Source organism: Parathielavia appendiculata (genome assembly GCF_033297405.1).
Source record: "Parathielavia appendiculata strain CBS 731.68 unplaced genomic scaffold N657scaffold_11, whole genome shotgun sequence".
In the NCBI taxonomy this organism is placed as follows: domain Eukaryota; kingdom Fungi; phylum Ascomycota; class Sordariomycetes; order Sordariales; family Chaetomiaceae; genus Parathielavia; species Parathielavia appendiculata.
In genome coordinates, this window is record NW_026944230.1 from 736,991 (window position 1) to 754,025 (window position 17,035).

A 17,035-nucleotide genomic window follows, 5' to 3' on the forward strand; every position below is an offset into this window, starting at 1 on the left:
GCGTACCTGACGCCATTGCATTCTCCAAACTTGTAGCTTGCTGAATATCAGGGGTAATTGCGAGTTGACAAGGCAACGGGACCGTAATTTACGTGCAGTTTAGTACAGTGTGTACAATACAACCAAGGGCACGCAACCCATCACACACAGCACCATCTTCGGCGGGGCAAGACAACCCTCTCTAAATCTCGCTCAGCACACCTACCAGTCGCGCCGTCACGATGCAGAGGAAAGGCGGAAGAGCGCCGTCAGGGCCGCTATCACGGCTCAGGCCAATAGAACAGGACCCGCTCGGCGAGTACGGGCTACCCTCGAAAGGGGAGAAAAGGTATTGCTCATGCATTCTTGGCGTTGATTCAGGGGCTAACCAAAGCCCAATCACTCAAGACTTCTCTCCCCTAAAGTCCAGGAAGCATACTACGCCAGGATCGTCGAGCGCTACCTCGCCTTTTGCACCGAAGCCGGCGACAGCGACAGCCTGCAAAAGCAATTCGCCCGGCTGGCCTTGACCGCGACCACGACCACGACCACAACATCAGTCTCTCTCCCTCCACATACGTCATCCGCTTCCCTATCCCAATCAATCGCGACCCTTCCATCAACCGAGAAGCTGTCCCAAGTCCTCTCCGCCCTCCGCAAGCTCCGCGAGGCCCTCGTTGCTTCCCACCGGCACGACCACTTCGCAACCCAAGCCTACCTTTTCTCGATTCGTCTGGGCATACTCGCATCCTCGTACGAGACCTACTACCCGTCCCTGCTACACCTCCTCCGCCGACACCACCAACAACGTGACCACCCAACCGGCACTACCACCACCAACCCGGCACCCTTACCCACTGACAAGAACACCAACAGCAGCAGCAGCCTGACGAGCGTCGAACTGACCGAAATAACAACCTACCACATCCTCGACACAGCCTGCCGAAGAGGCGACCTAGCCGAGGCCTATTCCCTATACAACCAACAGCACCACCACCGCCGCCGCCTCCACCACCACTCAACCACGATAGCCTCCTCCTCCACTTGCTCCTCCCCTTCCTCCGACACATTGAAGCTAAAGTCGATCCTCGACGCGCTGACAAGCGACAACTGGGTAGCCTGGCGCCGACTTAAGAAACAAGTCGACCTGTACCGGGTCAAGCTGATGGAGTTTGCCGAGCATCAGGTGCGGGAGCACACCCTCCGAGCGTTTGGACGGGCGTACCTGTCTGTTCCGGTCGGCGTGCTCGAGGAGCAGACGGGTTGTGGGTGGGCGGAGCTGAAGGGGAGGTTCGGGGTCGGGTGGGAGCTGGAGGAGGCCGGGGGGAAGGTGGTGATTAGGAAGGTTCGGTAAGCCTCCTGGGCATGGGCAGGGGAAGGGCCAGGAACAGGGCAAGTGAGTTCATCTTGCTTGTGTGCGGGAAGGGGCGGCGTTTCGGGATACACGGTATGGAGTAGTGATACCCTGGGATTCAAGGATATATTTCGGCTACGAGGATGAACGTTACGGCCGGAGGCGGCTATGGATCGATGCTCTTGGGTTCGAATATCTGCTGAAGAAGTCCCCCAAGCATTCTAGGTTTGAGAACTGCTAGCAAGCCTACCGTCTTCAAATGCGGTGGTTGATTTTGGGTTAAGCACGCATACCAAGCAACACCTTGCATTTACGTCGGTGAAGATGTCAAGGAAGGATTAGTTGAATTAATACTGCTGGTCCGTAAACAGCGTCATGTATAACGTCACGCCGACAGTACAGTAGATCATGTGCTGCAGAGACATGCACTGATAACCAGCAGCAGCTCTCGTCCCAGTGCGCACGGAATTATACGTCATGTACATTAGGGTCCATAACCATCGTCAAATACCACCCCTCCTCGACGCCCGATATCCAGCGCCAAATCGTCAACCGAGACAACCCATTGACAGACCACGAGGGGAAAACCGCGTATTGCGTTGGCGGAACTCAGAGGAGCGCGACAGCGGCCACAATGCCGCCAATGGCGCCCAGACCAGCCGCAGCGGTGGGCCGGGGGCCAGCCGCGCGGCTGGTGCTGCTGGCAGCGGAAGCCTGGCTCGCGGCGCTGCCGGTGCTCGTCGGGGCGGCGGTGGTCTCGGAGCCCGAGGCCGAGGTCGAGGTCGCGGCCGCGGTCAACTCAGTGCTGGCGGCGCTGCCGGTGCTGGATACGGCAGCGGACTGGCAGACGACGGCGGTGGGCAGGTCGTTCACTCCAGCGCCCTTGCAGATCTAATTTTTGAAATGGTGAGCTTTTCGTCTGGATCAATAAATCACCCCACCGTAGGGGGTGTGGGGCTGTGGGTGGGCGCAAGCTGCGAGAGAGAAACTCACCCCCAAAGCGAACTGGACAGCCTGCTCCTGCGCGGCCTGGTCGCACACGTTTGTCAGGCAGCAGGCGATGCTGTTGAGGAAGTCCTTGTTGGAGCAGATGCACGCGACGTCGGCGTTTGTGCAGCCGCCGATGCCGCCCGTCAGAAAGTTATCCGCGCATGATTTCTGCAGTTGCGGGACAACGGGTTAGCGCATGCTGCCGGGAGTACTGTTGGCGATAATCGTGTTCAAACAGAGGGGACGCACAGCGCACTCGGGGAGCTCGGGGCTACCCTGGGCAACGACCGCAGAGGCCAGGGCGAGCGACAGGAGAGCAGCAGGGACCTTCATAGTGGCGACCGTGTAGATGTCGAAGGGCAATTGATTTGTCTCTGGAGCTGTGGGTGAATCTCGAAATCGCTGGGGACCAGGCAAGGAAGGAGCGGGAGCGGGAGCTGCCAATATGGGGAACCAGGCTTTGTTAAATAACCGTGCAGCGACCCCAAACATCACCCCAGAAACTCACCGACATCAGCCCCTGGCCATGCTGGCCAGGATCAGCGCCACTGGCAAACCATTGGATGATGCCCCACCCCCATTCAGCCTGCAAACGGAAGACCGCCATCGCGGCCGCAAGCCGTGCCTGCCGCAGTTCCGCCGAAAAGGGCGATGATGACGGTCTGCATATCGCGTTCAAAGCTGACGGCGTTCGGCCAGGTGTGGATGGAAGACTTTAGGTCACTCTCCTGGCAAGTACTACGGCGCGAAATGCGTAAGTACCTAAGGTACGGATGTATATATTGTTATGCTTTGATTTTGCTATGTGTGACGGACCTGGTCCAACCCATCCATCCGAGCCATCCGTCCATCCAATCTGAGACACAGAGAAGGATGGTTGGAATCCAGTGGAATGTATCTGTACAGTCCTAATGTATGCCGAGACAGGACTGTTTCTCCAGGCCGATACCACGCGAGCTGAGCGTCACACCAAAGAGAAGTCTCACGGATGCCTGTATACGTCTTATAGGGTTGAGTCTTGGCCGGCAAGTCCACTGTTTCCAGCGACCCTTCCGGCATCGTATTAGAGCCATCAGTGAGCTGAAACGGATCTCCCTCGTCTTAGGCCTCTGGTCAGAGTGCGTCACAGTCCGTCGGGAGTGGGGTCGCCCAAGAGCTCCGTATGCGCCCCACAAACAATGCCGTTAGTCAACATTAACATTACTGTGTAGAGTTTGGCTAGCGGTCACACTGGCCTACCTAGCCTTGAATGGGCAAAGCGGTGTGATGCCCATGGGTGGAAGCTCAGTGAGCTCAGGTCTAATCTGGTATGAAGATGTCGCCGCCATGAAAAACATTAATCAAAAGGAACAATCCGAGACACCACACGGAAGGCCCAGGGCTGAATTCAGATGGTGATTCGTCTCGGATCGTCGGAGGGCTTGTCATTGCGATCCCCCGTTACCCACCTTCTTGCGTCCTGGATTGGGCGGCAGCAGCTGACGATTTAAGATTGGGGGCTCGGCCTGGCTGGTTCTGACCGCCCAAGCTCTCATCCCTCTTTCGCTGCGTGACTGCAGAAAGCGCGGGAGTCCACCCAAAGTTTGCAAGGGTCAGTCCCTTGATTTTGAGTCTTTTGCTCTCCGAGAAACAGCAAACCAGGATTCCGATACTTTGAAATCGAGACAACGAACGGACAAATGCCATGTCCTTTTCTTGACCCAGCGATTTTCTTCTTGCCTGCAGAGCATACGCACCAACCCGGCATCCCGTCAAGATGGGCTTGGGCATCCTCGAGGACAGGGTCCTGGCCCATGTCCCGGGTACGACGACTGCGATCACCTGCCGTTCCGGAGCCTCCGCTGACAGCATGCATCGCAGGAACGACCCGATACTTCGATGACCCAGAGAGACCACAGTATGCAGTCGACGGCGTCGAAGGCCTCAAGTGCGACACCAGCGGGCCTGTGCCCATCATTCTGGTCCCGCAGCCGTCCGACGACCCCAACGACCCCCTGAACTGGCCGTTATGGAAGCGCGATCTCATCACCTTTATCCTCTCCCTGGTCGCCATCCTCGCGACATGTCTTGGTCCGATCCTCGCCGCCAACACGCTGACACTGTCCATCGACTTCGTGGCTAGTTTCACCATGATTGCGGAGCTGACTGGATGGTATCTCTTGGGTGTGGGCCTTGGGGCTTTCATCTTTGTCCCTTCAGGCCGTATCTGGGGCAAGCGCCACCTATTCGTTGCCGGAACCGCAGTGCTCGTTGTGACTGCAGCGTGGAGCGGGGCGTCGCGCAAAAACTACAGGAGCATGGTGGTCTCAAGGGTCTTCCAGGGCATCGCTACGGCTCCATTTGAGTCGCTCGTCAATGCGGCTGTGGGAGATTTGTATTGCGTCCATGTAAGTTGATGGCGGTGCTCGGTAAGTGGTCGAGTCAAGTGGGAAACGGCTGACAAGGGAACAGCAACGCGGTATCCGCATGGCTTTCACCAACCTGGCCACGTTCGGCGGCGCATTTTTCACTCCTATCCTCGTCGGAAAAATCACCAATACGCTCGGCTGGTGGTGGACCTTCTACTTTGTCGCCATCTTCTGCGGCGTCTGTCTGCCGCTTGTCTTTTTCTTCTGCCCTGAGACGGCATATCGGCGAGAGACAGGCCTGAATCTTGACCTGCTGGACACCGAAAACCCAGTCCTTCATGAATTGCAGGCCAACGGCTCAGCGCGCCCCGAGCTCGCGGCTGAGGACGTGGAAAAGTCGGGTCACAGCGGCAATGGTGAGACGTCTAGGACCGGCCTAAACGGAGAAGGCAGCAGCCCGTCAGGAGCGCACCGAGCCACTCACGCCCCGGCAATGGCCGCTGAGAAGAGCAAGATACCACCGAAAGCGACATTTGTCCAGTCGCTGGCGCTCTTCAACGGTCGGAAGACCGACGAGAGCTTCTGGAAGCTGCTCCTGCGGCCCCTGCCCCTTTTCCTGCAGCCTGCCTTTGCCTGGGCGTGCCTCATCCAGGGTCTCATGATCGGCTGGACCGTCTTCATCGGCGTCATCCTGGCCCAGTTCTTCCTCTCGACGCCACTGTGGTGGGGCGAGGTCAAGACGGGCTACGCCTACACGTCGGCATTTATCGGCGCCATCCTCGGCTTCGTCGTCGCCGGCCTGCTGTCCGACTGGAGCGCTAAGAAGATGACCAAGTGGAACGGAGGCGTCTACGAACCCGAGTTCCGCATCGTGCTCGTCATTCCGCAAATGATCCTGGGCTGCGCCGGCTTGTATGGCTGGGGCATTACGGTCGACGGGCTGTTGTACAGCAAGTACCATTACGCCGTTCCGCTGACCTTTTTCGCCCTGGAAGTGGCCGGCATGGTCATCGGCGCTGTGGCGAGCTCCTTGTATATTGTGGATGCTTACCGTAAGTCGTAGCGGGCCATCTTGAAGCTGCATTAGACGGATGCTAACGCGAAACAGGCGACTTGACCATCGAGGGCTTCACATGCATGATCATTTTTAAGAACATCTTCAGCTTTGCTCTGACTCTGAAGGCCTTTGACTGGCTTATCACGCAAGGGACCAAGGCTACTCCTCTGTTCAACACCGTCGCCTCAATCCAGGTGGGCGTCTGCGTGCTTAGCATTCCCATGTGTAAGTTTGTCTCTGTGAAGGACGAAGACTCTGATGAAGCATTCTGACACGATTGCAACAGATATTTTTGGCAAGCGGGTTCGCAGCTTCTTCCACCGCCATGATTTGCTCGAGATCTTTAAGGTCCGGTAAACGTATTGTTGAGACACGCCATCGCCTGCATCATGTTCACTTTGAGGCTACCATCGCTTGTTTGGAGTTGGAAAGGGCAGTTACATTGCATTGATCCTGATTTTTGCTTAGCTTGCACATATATATCTAATGGCGCCCAGTCATGGCGGATAAACCGGGGCGGTAATGACTTCTGGGATGAGTTAATTAGACGTTGGCATACGACCCATGTACATCTGTTTTACTCCTATCGTGTCAGCCCGAAAGGAGAAAAGGGGCGGGGGAGGAGCCGGGGGGGAGGAGGCGGAGGTTTGTGTGTGAAAAACAATGCTTGATACAATGGGTGATGCGATACATGCCTGCTTGGTATACAACGCCCTCCACTATACACCTAAATGCTAGTTGACCCCCTTCCGCATGTTCCCAATTAAACATCAGCTCGAACAACCCCCTGATTCTCACGGCAACCCCCTGGCTCACAACTTCGCCTTCTTCCTCCCATCTTTCAAGTTTCTGCTCACCTCCCCCTTGACCAGGAAATCCGGATACACCATCCCCGGATCCAAACCGACCGAAACAGCCCCCTGCCTCCTCCACCCGGCCCCGTCGACAACCAGCGTCGTCCCGTTGACGTAGTTCCCCGCGTCGCTCAACAAAAAGACGGTCGCGTCGGCAATGTCGCGCACCGTGCCCCACCGCCCGCTGGGGACCGCCTTGCTCCGTTCCCGGCGACCAACGAGGCTGCTCGCCAGCCGCTCCATGCCCTCGGTGCCCTCGATGGCGCCCGGCGAGACGCAGTTGGCCGTCACGCCCAGGGGCCCGTACTCGAGCGCTAGCGAGGCCGTCAAGGACTCGATGGCCGACTTGGCAGCCGAGACGTGCGACTGCAGGGGCATGCCCGTGTAGTGGAAGGTTGCCGACACGGCGAGGAAGCGGCCGCCGGTTTGGTGGGAGTGGTTGGGGTTGGGGTTGGGGTTGCGGGCGGCGGAGGCGATGAGGTGGGGGATGGTGGCTTTTATGGTGTTGAAGGTGCCGACTGTGTCGATGTCAAGGACGGTCTTGAAGGCGTTGGGGCTCAGGCCGGAGATGGGGGCGACAAAGTTGCCTGCTGCGCCGGCGCTGGAAGGGAGGTTTGGTCATGTGGTGTGGGATGAGGAGAAAGGGGTTGAAACTTACATGACATAGTCGATGGCTCCCAGCTCGTTTACGCAGCGATCTGTAGCCGCTTTGAGGGTGTCAAACTTGATACGTGGTCAGTATAAGCGGAGCTGTCAAGTGAGTCCGACGTCAACTTACATTCCGGACGTCAACCCCGCCGATGCCGAGCACCCTCGCGCCATCGCGGACCTTTGCGATCTCTTTGGCCGCGGCCTCGGTCTTCTCGACGCTGCGCCCGATGATGCAGGCATCGGCGCCGAGGTGCACCAGCGCCCTCGTCTGGGCGCTGCCAATGGTGCCGGCGCCGCCTGTGATGAACAACACGCGGTTGGCTGTAACGGCAGGTTATGATCAGTGAGTGAGATTGGACGGACCAGCTCCGAGGGTATTCGCTTGCTTACCGAAGATGTCGTTGGCCCAGACGTTGCTGAGATATTCCGATCTTGGAACGGACATTGTTCCGCTCTGTCAATGTAGCCGGCCCAGAAGAGAAGTGTAAGCGAGTAGGTAGGCTGCAAGAGTGCGGCAAGGAAGTAAATGAAAAGTAATTGTTGATGGTGCACGACAACCTGCTCACAGCGACAGCTTAAACAACCACTTTCAACTCCCAAAAGTTGCGGCTGAGCATCAGCGAAGAAAGGCGGTCTTGTTTGTTCTCTCGTGACCTCGTCTACTGTTAACTAGTGCTCTTCCCCGGCGCGCGAAGGACGGATCAAACATGCCATTCTTGGGGTTACCTCGGCTGGACCCACTCTGCCGACACCCAATGTGCTGTGGGTCCCGGCAGAGCGACGTGCGGAACATTCCACAGGGGGACCGACATGTCCGTCCCAGCAAACGGGAACGCTTTTTCTTGGGCGAAATCTCCTTCAGACAGCCGTGAGAGCCGTCTCTGTGCTCGAAACTGATATTTCTGGGATAGTTAAGACTTATCTATCTAAAGTGCTTTGAAGGTACTTGAAGCTTGCATCTTATCTTGTCCATAACAAATCGTGCCGCCAAAAGAAGGTCCAAGAACTTGACCTTCAGAATTGAGCTTGGTTTCCTCAGTGCCCCACCGACGCGGTCAACGCGGCGTTGACTCTCGCGATCCATCAACACGAACCTTCTCTGTACTTGCAACTCCCGAAGGCCACAAGCTCCGTCCGAACAGGAACACCACCGCCTTTCTTGTTTTGCAGCGAAGAGAAGATTACGGAACGATTGCAACAACAGGAACCCGCTGTAATCCACTTGCGCAGTTGATTAGTTGACCTCAAGACGCAACTGCGACGATGGCGCAAGACGAACAAGCCGCCCCTGCGCCAAAGCGGAGGGCTCTGCCCTTCAAGCGGACCGTAGCACGGAAGCAGCAGGCAGTTACCAATACTAGAGATAACGAGGAGGACAACGACCTCGACCTTTTCCGTCACTCCAAAGAAGTGTTTCCCGAGATTCTCCGGGAAGTCCAGGAGGCAGAGGAGGAGCAACAGCACGACCGAAAGCGCAGGAGGACCTCAGCAAGCCCTTCACACGGAACCCATTCCTCACGCAAGCAATCAATAGTACTGGACGGTTCCGACGATGACCTAATAATGGACGTTAAGGGAAAAGGCAAGGAGGTAATCCCAGCCAGGAGACCATTCACGCCAGTGAAGCCTGCTGCAGCTGGACCCAGGACCCCAGGGCCAACTCCCATAACCCCAGCTTCTCAGCGAGCCGCTTCACGAAACCCAGTCGGTTCGCCAGAACATCCCGTCGCAATAATCGACTCCGACTCCGACGACGATTCCAGCCCTCTCGCTGTCGCATCCCCTTTCCAAACAAAGAAGACAACCAAGCCTGCAACACTCCCCCAAAGCGGCTCCTCCTCGCCCATTGAGATCCTCCCAACCAACCCCTCCTTATCTCCCTCCAAACCCACCACCGCCACAACCACCCCAACCCCAACCCAAAACGACGACGACGAGTTCAGCGAATGGGTCGCCAAAGCCCGCGCCATCCAAGCCGCCCAAAGCCAAGAAGCCGTCGTCCAAGTGATCATCAGTTCCCCCCTGGCAGGCGGCGCCAACAAGCCGCTGATGGCCAAGCTTCGCCTCAACCAGGGGGTCCAGCTGCTCCTGCGGGTATGGATCGCACAGAACTGCGCCGCGGGCATCACAATCCCTGACGACGTGGCCGAGCGGCTGTTCCTCACGTGGAAGGGCAACAAGATCTACGGGCACAGCACGCTCGCGTCGCTGGGTGTGGCGGTCGACGCGCAAGGGAATCTGAAGGGCGGGTTGAGGGGTGGGGAGGGGTACTTGCGCGGCGGGATCCACTTGGAGGTGTGGACCGAGGAGGCGTATGCCGAGTATCTGGCGAATCGCGGCAAGGAGAGGGCAATGATGCTTGGGGATGCAGGGGAGGACGGGGTGGATGGGGGTGTGGCGGGGGAGAGTGGAGGGGAGGAGACGGCACCGCCCAAGAAAAAAGGGATTCGGATTGTGCTCAAAGCAAAGGACCATGAGCCGCTTAAGCTTACGGCGAGGGAGGAGACGAATGTGGAGGCGCTTATTGAGGCGTTCCGGACACAGCGGAATATTGGGCCCGAATTCGAGGTTGCGATCTGGTTTGATGGGGAGAAATTGGATGCGGAGGCTCTGGTCACGGATATTGACGTTGACCCGGACGAGGCTAACCAGCTGGAGGTCCATATCAAGAAGATTGGACGTTGAGATCGAGTAGTATGCGGATGAGGCTACAATAGGGAGGGCAGTTTTTGAACTATGATACCCGCGACGGTCCCTAAGTGGGCATGGAGAATTCATCCGATGGATATTGAATCACTGGCAATTTGCAGCCAGACACAGATCCCTGGGTATGCCGATTTATCCTCGTTCGTTGACAAATCATGTAAAGCAACAGTGTACTCCTGAACGCCGACCATGCCCGATGTCCCTGTGAAGCTCTTTCCCCGCTGTGCGACAGGTCTAAAACCTCTCCTTCATCCGTGAGGCGATAATCCTCAGGTTGTTGTAGACCTTGCCAGGCTGTGCACCCAGCACCAGCGAAACAATGCTGGAAAGACAGTCAGCTGAGTGGGCGTGGCATGACTTTTACCAAGAACCCACCTTTCACGGGCCATGCCTATGTTCTCAAAGGCCCCGAGAATATGCACTCTCGACCCGGCGAGCACGATCCGTGTTTTTGTCGCTGTAAGCAACCATTAGCCCCTATCTGCTGCCCAACTCCTCATCCACCGACACTGCAACTCACCATTCTCAATAGCGAACTTAGTTTTCTATTTCCATTCCCCCCGTCAGCAAAGCCCCACTCAACACACATCCCGACCCACGAAGGAATGACATACCCCATCCTTGCCGGCAATACGACCAATCGCACGGCCGAGCGCGTCAGGGCCGAGCGTCTGGCGCACGTCCTTGATGTCGAACGACTGGATGTACAGCGAGTCGAGGCGCAGCAGGGCGATGGCGTCGTCAATGTCGAAGCCCATGGCGAAGGCCGACACAAAGTCGGCGCCCATCTGCAACGCGTCGTTGGACGCCGTGAACTTAGACGACCGCAGCTCCACGCGCTTCTCCTTGATGTTCATGCGTACTTGCAGCTTGCAGTGGTCGACCAGGGGGGGGTATCTGAGAGCGTGAGGGGGTGTGTTAGATTGGGGGTGGTTATGAGAGATGAGGGGTGAGGTGCCTACATCTGAATGGCGTTGTTAGCAAAGATCGTGACTTGGAAGGGAATGGATGAGAGGGCTTACCTTGGACCAGTTGCTTTTTAGGGCGGACATGCGGTTTGGCGGAATGGGGATTTTTCTTGTCTCGGCGCGGCGGACGGGGTCCTGGGACGAGAGACGTCAATTGGAGCTGTCCATGCGTCCCAAATTCGGGCTGGCTTCCGCATACCACGTCCTTTCCTGGAGCAAACCTTGGCCGCCCTTCCTCGTCGATGGCCATTTCCGCGTCTTCTTCGGTTGTTGGGGGCGCTACGGCGCTGGGTTTTGTGGTACTGGCTTCCTGCATGTCGACGAGCAACTCGTCCTCTTGCTCGGGGGCGGGGAGAAGGACCGCTTCGGGCGCCGGTGGCGGCTGGATAAGGGATGTCGGCGCGGGCATCGTGACAGTTTTTGGTTATGGTGTATCACGGTACCGTCAGGGGATACGGCGGAGGATCTACGTTGAAAGGGCGAAGGGTCGTTGTCGTGCTTATCGTCGGCGTGCTCACCGTATTGTCTGTGACTGCGATTTTGATGGTGGGGTTAGGAATTCGGTCAAAAAAGTCGTGGGCCCACCGGCAGAATCAAAACTTATCCATTGGCTGGAGCCTTGTCTCACTGGCACCCTTGCGTGTCCATGACGCTAGCTTAATGGCCGACAAGTCTTTATGCGCGCCGCGTTTCCAAGGTTTCGCTACTTGCTCCGGACCTCCTCACCCTGTTCTAGAACGTAACCCACCACAACACCACTCGAGACGCATATCGACAGCTGGCCTTGGCCATGGCTTGAGGATTGCTTAGTGAGGTCCGTGTGCTTCAGCATGTCTTTCAACAATGACCTCTAGCGTATCCACGACCCAGCTGGGCCGTCACTTCTGGGGATCGATCCGCGATTCCGTTGCCGTCCTCGCCGCAAGATTCCCCGGCCGCCGACCGCCGCCGAACCACCTTCCAAACCCGCCAGCAGCAGGGCAGTTCTTTTTCAACACACCACACTGTCAGAACACGCGCTTCTTCCACTCCGCGAGACGTTTCTTCCAGCCGTATCCCTCCCGAATCCCCCCCAGGAATGTCCGGAAGAGTTGTGCTTCGGGCGGTTTGCTGCTTCTCGGACTTAGCTCTAGTCCACACTCGACAAGCGCAGTTGTGACAACATGCTCTGCCGCGGCCGACTCGGCGCTGGCAGGGACTTCGGGGCAGAGAGCGAACTTGAGCCAGCTGGCTCGCCAAGCATGGCAGCAGGGTCGACAAGCCAGAAGCTGGCGGGGACCCTCTGCCAAAAGGGCCAGTAGCTCGAGCACCAAGGGGGAAGGAGACAAGAGCAAGCCGCCTTCTCTCAAACAGGAGCCAGAGACACCCAGGCCAGACCCGGTCAGAACGCCAGCTCCCGGATCTTCCGAGCACGAGACGCTGGCAGAGTCGATGTCCAAGTATCTTCACCTTCCCCATCGGCCCACAAAGGAGGAGCTGCTTGCAGCGGCAACGGGGTTCTGGCAACGGCTGAAAGTACGCTTCAAATGGGCTTCGATTAGGAGCATGCGGCCTTGGAACGCTGACGAATGGGGGGCATTTGTTTCTTGGTTCCTGTTTGGGCACCTCGTGTGGATCTTGGTCGGAACTACCACCTTTTTCTCTCTAATAATTTTGTTTATCAACACGGTATTTGCACAAGGCAGGTAACCTATGCGCCCGTCTAGCGGACGATGCTAACGGAACGCTAGAAACCCTCGCAAAGTGGATCGGCGACTACCTCACACAATCAGCCGGCCTGACCGTCGTTTTCGAATCGGCAATCGTTCCGAAGTGGAAGGACGGCGTCATCACCTTCCGTAATGTTTTCGTGTCTCGACGGCCAGGACAGGGCAAATCATCCGTGAAGAAGGGCTCTTCCAACGCTGCTGCGGAAGCGGCGGCAGCCAGAAAGGCGGGCCAGGAAACAGCTGTCGTCGAGGAAGAAGACGACGGTAACTACAGCCAATTTGACGTGACGATCGACACGGTCAACGTCACGCTATCATTCATCAAGTGGTGGAATGGCAAGGGCTTGCTGAAGGACGTCGAGGTCAAAGGCGTCCGAGGCGTTGTGGACCGGACTTCTGTCCGCTGGGCAGCTACGGACCAGGACCCCCTCTCCTATAGACACGAACACAACCCGGGAGATTTTGAGCTGGACTACTTTAAGCTGGAGGATCTGTTGGTCACAGTCCACCAGCCCGGCGGGTTCCGCCCCTTTTCCGTCTCCATCTTTTCTTGCGAGCTTCCGCAGCTGCGGAAACAGTGGCTCTTCTACGATTTCCTCTCCGCTTCACATATGTCGGGTTCCTTCGACGGGTCACTCTTCACCATTCACCCCCGACAGATCCACGGCGTGTCCTCGGCGGCGGAGCGTCGACACGACGAATTCGGCGACACATCCGTCTGGAAGAAATTTTCGCGGTGCCGCATCGACGGGCTCAAGATTGACCATCTCAACCGCAACGTTGAGGGGCCCTTCGGTTGGATCTACGAAGGAAATGTCGACATTGTCGCCGACATCATGTTTCCCGCTGACCCTGAAGAAGGCATCGGCAAGGTAGTAGCCGACTTCTATGACAAGATGGAAGAAGCGGTTACCAGCAACCGCTACCTCAAGATTCTCGAAACTGCCAGCAGCCGAAACCTTGAACAAGAAATAGACGTCGTCGATAACTCCACGCCGGGCGCCTCCTACAACGGCCAAAATGACAGTAACGACCAAACCGACGACCCTCCCTCCTCCCCACTGGAAGAAGCTCTCTCCTCCCCCACCCCTCCGGCCATACCAACCACCACCCCAGCCAACCTCGCCGCCGCCTCCGCCCTCTCCTCCTCCTCTTCCTCCTCCTCTTCCTCCTCCTCTTCCTCCTCCACAGAACCCCCCTCTTACTTGGTCATGGACATGCGCATCCACCTCAACGACGTGCGCGCCGCGGTCCCGCTCTTCAACAACCGCCACATGAGCTACGTCAACCAGGCGCTGGTGCGACCCATCGTCGCCTACATCAACGCCAAGCGCACCTACATACCCGTCAACTGCCGCGTCGTGAAACGCCTCTCGGACTTTGACGGCTCCTGGACCGTGTACGACTGCGGGCTGATGGATGACACGGGCGCCGAGGTGTACGCGGCGTTTGCGCGCTCCGTCGAGGACCAGCAGAGCCGCGTCCGAAGGTTCAAGAGGGTTGGGCTGTGGACGGTTAGCTTGGTTGTGCATGCTTTGCTTGCGGGGGTGGCGGGGGATTTGATGTAGCGTCTCTCGTTGTCATCCCTACCCCCCCCCTCTTTTTTTTCCCCCCCTTTCTTGCTTGATTGGAGGGGTTCTCTGCTCTGTGCTTGTGTTTGATGTCTGATGTGTACAACGCGGGAAGTTGAAAGTGGGTTGTAAACAAAAAGGCAAGGCGATGGTTGTTCTGGTCTGGGAACGGGTGGTGCGTGTTTTCGTCTGGCTGGCATGCATGGGAGGAGTAAGTCGGCGTTGGGTTTTTGGGTATAGGGTTCAATACATGGCGGCCGATTGTAGAGATGTTCCTCATCTAGGTATGACGTTCATGCCATTGCTCGATGGCATCGCGGGGTGGTGAACGCATATGGCATGATACACCCTTTTGTATTAACGGACATTCTCGGCAGAATAGTGGATCACGTTACGATCAGCAGCGCTGGGAGATGATGCGTCTGTATGATTTTGCGGACGAAACGAGCGTTCCTAAGGTCCTGCCAACAGTGTAGCTCAAACCCCCCAAGTACCAGTACCTTAAGCACTACCAGCCCGCACCGCACAGCACAGGTATATCATGCATGATATGGAATCCGCATCGCGTATACGGACGTCAACATTGTGCTGTCATATTCCGAGTAGACGAACTCAAGGCTCTGCTGGTACAATAATAGTATTCTAAACGCTGCCCTGCATTCTCCTACCGCCCCAAATATCTCGGGCAGATCAACGCCGGCCCAACAGACTGGCGACCACGTCCTCCCATCACCCACCCCATCCCACCACCAACGCAACTACCGTGGACAGGGCGCTGCTCTACCCCTGACGCACCAGGCCTTGAATAGCGCTTCTTGTATGTTAGAGGGAGGTCACTCGTGGACTGGTCGGCGCTTATTGGGATAAAGCCAATGTAGTCTTCGTCCGGTCGCTCAAATCCAGGAGTGCAGCGATAGGGATACCGCCCGGCGAACTGCTCGGCCACAATGAGGAGCGTTCACATGAAGTCATCACTTAGAAATTGTTAGTCTTCGAGCTCCGCAATGTTAAGGGTTCCGAACAACTTACTCCCCAAAGCCATCGTCGTCGTCGTACGTGTGCAAACTGTCTGCCACCCCGCCGCCGCGGGCGACGCCCGCAAGCGAAGTCTTGGTCTTAGCTGCCTTCGATTTTTTGCCGCCCTTCTCGGCCGCCTTCTCCTCCTTCATCTTCTCATTACTAAGAGCAGTCAAGGTACTGGCAATCTTCTTAATCTGGTCGCTTGGCAGGTCCTTTGCAAGCTGCTTGGCGAAATCTTGCAGGAAAGAAGTGTAGTGCGGCTTCTTAGAGTTGCTCGACAGGATGGGGCCCACGACATTACGCAGCTGCTCGAACTGCGCTTTGGTCGCAGGTTTGAACAGCGGCAACTCCGAGATATCGACCGTCTTGGTCGGGTCGCTGGCATCAATCGGCACGGCGCTCCCTGCCGTCGTCGCCTTGCGCCCCCCGATGTTATTGCCGACGTCGGCAAAGAGATCCTCGGCGTGTTTAAGGTCGGCCTCCTTCTCGGTCCGGCGGAGACGCTCACGCTTCTGCGCCTCGGTCTCCTCGTCACTGTCATCCTCCTCGGCGTCGGCCTTAGCCTTCGCGCGCTCCGCCTGGCGCTCGGCAATCCGCTGGGCCTTGCTCTTCTTAGCTGCGGCAGCTTCTGCCTCCGCCTTGGCCTTTGCTTCGGCAGCCTTCTTCGCCTTCTCGCGCTCGGCCTCGGAATCTTCGGCGGCGTCCCATGAGTCTAGAACCTAACATGGCGACACGTTAGGTCTGGTGTACACGGCGCGTTGCTTCGTAGGGCACAAACGTACATCGCTATCCTCGGCCTCCTCGTCGTCAAACTTGCGCCGCACGGCTCCTACGACCGGAGAGTTCGGGGCAGAGCTGGACTCTTCCTCCTCTTCCTCTGTAAGCAGTGTATGTCAGCGCAACTGCCATCTGAGGGGTACCGGGTCAGAAGTCGCGCAGAACTATTTTCCACAGTCAAGTCCGGATGCTGCGCATGGAGACGCACGAGCGATCCCCCTCGCAATGCCTCGCATCGATGGGAGGTAGCGAAAATGTCGCCTCGTTAGTGGATCGCGGGGTAAAGGAAGAATGGCAACTTACCCCACCGTTTACTTGGGCCAGGCATGATTTGAGATTAACTGTCGGGCACGAAAAGTACGGGTTTGGCGTCGGAGGCTGACGATTCTCGCAGGGAGGATGTCGCGCGTATGGATACGGATAGTCAGGTAAGGAAAATGGTAGAAAAAAGTTGCTGATTGGGTTTGCGTTAGGCACCAGACAAAAAGTCGTTTGAAACAGTCTGATAAAGCGGGTTGTGTCTGTGGGGCATTGAACCCCACTACACGAACCTTCCCTAGGTATCTTACCTTACCTGAGCCCCGATGAGAACCAGACCCCTCCACTTGCTGACTTTGAACCCTCACATTAACCTCTCCTTGTGCAGCACGCCGTGACCCTCATGTATGTCGTCTGCAGTACAAAGTACAGGACGCCCCGGCTTGTGGGGCGGACTTGACGGGGCCGGCACGGATAACATCCACTTCTCGTCAGGAGTGCCTGTCAGGCGCATCCGAGATGTGACTTGATACGCATCGGAAGATGCAACTCGACGCTGTACAATACAATACGTTATGAGCACCTTCGCACTGTACGATCCAAATACGGGCGAGTCCTGCTTTGATACGTCCTCCTACCAGGTTATTTTCCAAGCTTCATTATGCCGTCAGTCTGGGGAAGGACATGGTGACGATCTGTACTGCTCAAGCGAGACTAATCTTTGCAGGCCTTGCGGTCACAGTTGAGCTGTTAACAGTTGTTAGCAAAGTACGTGGCCAGTTTAGTTACCTTA

General features: G+C 57.0%; 8 protein-coding genes across 8 annotated transcripts; 4 read left to right on the forward strand and 4 right to left on the reverse strand.

Moving 5' to 3' along the window:
• Positions 1-221: 221 nt before the first annotated feature.
• Positions 222-1,333, forward strand: N657DRAFT_577214 (uncharacterized protein; the record flags this gene model as incomplete). Its single annotated transcript, XM_062789237.1, has 2 exons — positions 222-328; positions 388-1,333. The coding sequence occupies 2 exons, from the start codon at positions 222-224 to the stop codon at positions 1,331-1,333; spliced, it is 1,053 nt and encodes a 350-aa protein (XP_062645478.1).
• Positions 1,334-1,651: 318 nt separating this feature from the next.
• Positions 1,652-2,736, reverse strand: N657DRAFT_647900 (uncharacterized protein). The gene is made up of 3 exons (XM_062793414.1): positions 2,573-2,736; positions 2,327-2,491; positions 1,652-2,224 (listed from the first exon to the last, which is right to left on the reverse strand). The coding sequence occupies exons 1-3, from the start codon at positions 2,654-2,656 to the stop codon at positions 1,943-1,945; spliced, it is 531 nt and encodes a 176-aa protein (XP_062645479.1). The 5' UTR covers positions 2,657-2,736; the 3' UTR covers positions 1,652-1,942.
• Positions 2,737-3,795: 1,059 nt separating this feature from the next.
• On the forward strand, positions 3,796-6,313 carry N657DRAFT_116593 (MFS general substrate transporter). Its single transcript, XM_062785798.1, has 5 exons — positions 3,796-4,125; positions 4,184-4,710; positions 4,775-5,723; positions 5,780-5,953; positions 6,015-6,313. The coding sequence occupies exons 1-5, from the start codon at positions 4,080-4,082 to the stop codon at positions 6,083-6,085; spliced, it is 1,767 nt and encodes a 588-aa protein (XP_062645480.1). The 5' UTR covers positions 3,796-4,079; the 3' UTR covers positions 6,086-6,313.
• N657DRAFT_647904 (NAD(P)-binding protein) lies at positions 6,285-7,882 on the reverse strand. The gene is made up of 4 exons (XM_062793415.1): positions 7,624-7,882; positions 7,361-7,554; positions 7,241-7,305; positions 6,285-7,183 (listed from the first exon to the last, which is right to left on the reverse strand). The coding sequence occupies exons 1-4, from the start codon at positions 7,676-7,678 to the stop codon at positions 6,541-6,543; spliced, it is 957 nt and encodes a 318-aa protein (XP_062645481.1). The 5' UTR covers positions 7,679-7,882; the 3' UTR covers positions 6,285-6,540.
• Positions 7,883-8,490: 608 nt separating this feature from the next.
• On the forward strand, positions 8,491-9,918 carry N657DRAFT_577231 (uncharacterized protein; the record flags this gene model as incomplete). The annotated part of the gene is made up of 1 exon (XM_062789239.1): positions 8,491-9,918. A coding segment is annotated over one exon (1,428 nt), but the record flags the coding sequence as incomplete, so codon positions are not given.
• N657DRAFT_647906 (uncharacterized protein) lies at positions 9,881-11,421 on the reverse strand. Its single transcript, XM_062793416.1, is given in 7 exon segments — positions 9,881-10,261; positions 10,315-10,396; positions 10,460-10,484; positions 10,554-10,836; positions 10,948-10,949; positions 10,962-11,042; positions 11,107-11,421. 7 exon segments carry the CDS (start codon positions 11,314-11,316, stop codon positions 10,174-10,176), a joined length of 771 nt encoding a protein of 256 aa, XP_062645483.1. The 5' UTR covers positions 11,317-11,421; the 3' UTR covers positions 9,881-10,173.
• A 329-nt stretch (positions 11,422-11,750) lies between these two features.
• Positions 11,751-14,184, forward strand: N657DRAFT_665461 (uncharacterized protein; the record flags this gene model as incomplete). Its single annotated transcript, XM_062795291.1, has 2 exons — positions 11,751-12,588; positions 12,638-14,184. 2 exons carry the CDS (start codon positions 11,751-11,753, stop codon positions 14,182-14,184), a joined length of 2,385 nt encoding a protein of 794 aa, XP_062645484.1.
• A 655-nt stretch (positions 14,185-14,839) lies between these two features.
• On the reverse strand, positions 14,840-16,662 carry N657DRAFT_116714 (translation initiation factor eIF3 subunit). The gene is made up of 4 exons (XM_062785799.1): positions 16,559-16,662; positions 16,288-16,362; positions 15,990-16,069; positions 14,840-15,926 (listed from the first exon to the last, which is right to left on the reverse strand). Exons 2-4 carry the CDS (start codon positions 16,310-16,312, stop codon positions 15,213-15,215), a joined length of 819 nt encoding a protein of 272 aa, XP_062645485.1. The 5' UTR covers positions 16,313-16,362; positions 16,559-16,662; the 3' UTR covers positions 14,840-15,212.
• Positions 16,663-17,035: the final 373 nt, after the last annotated feature.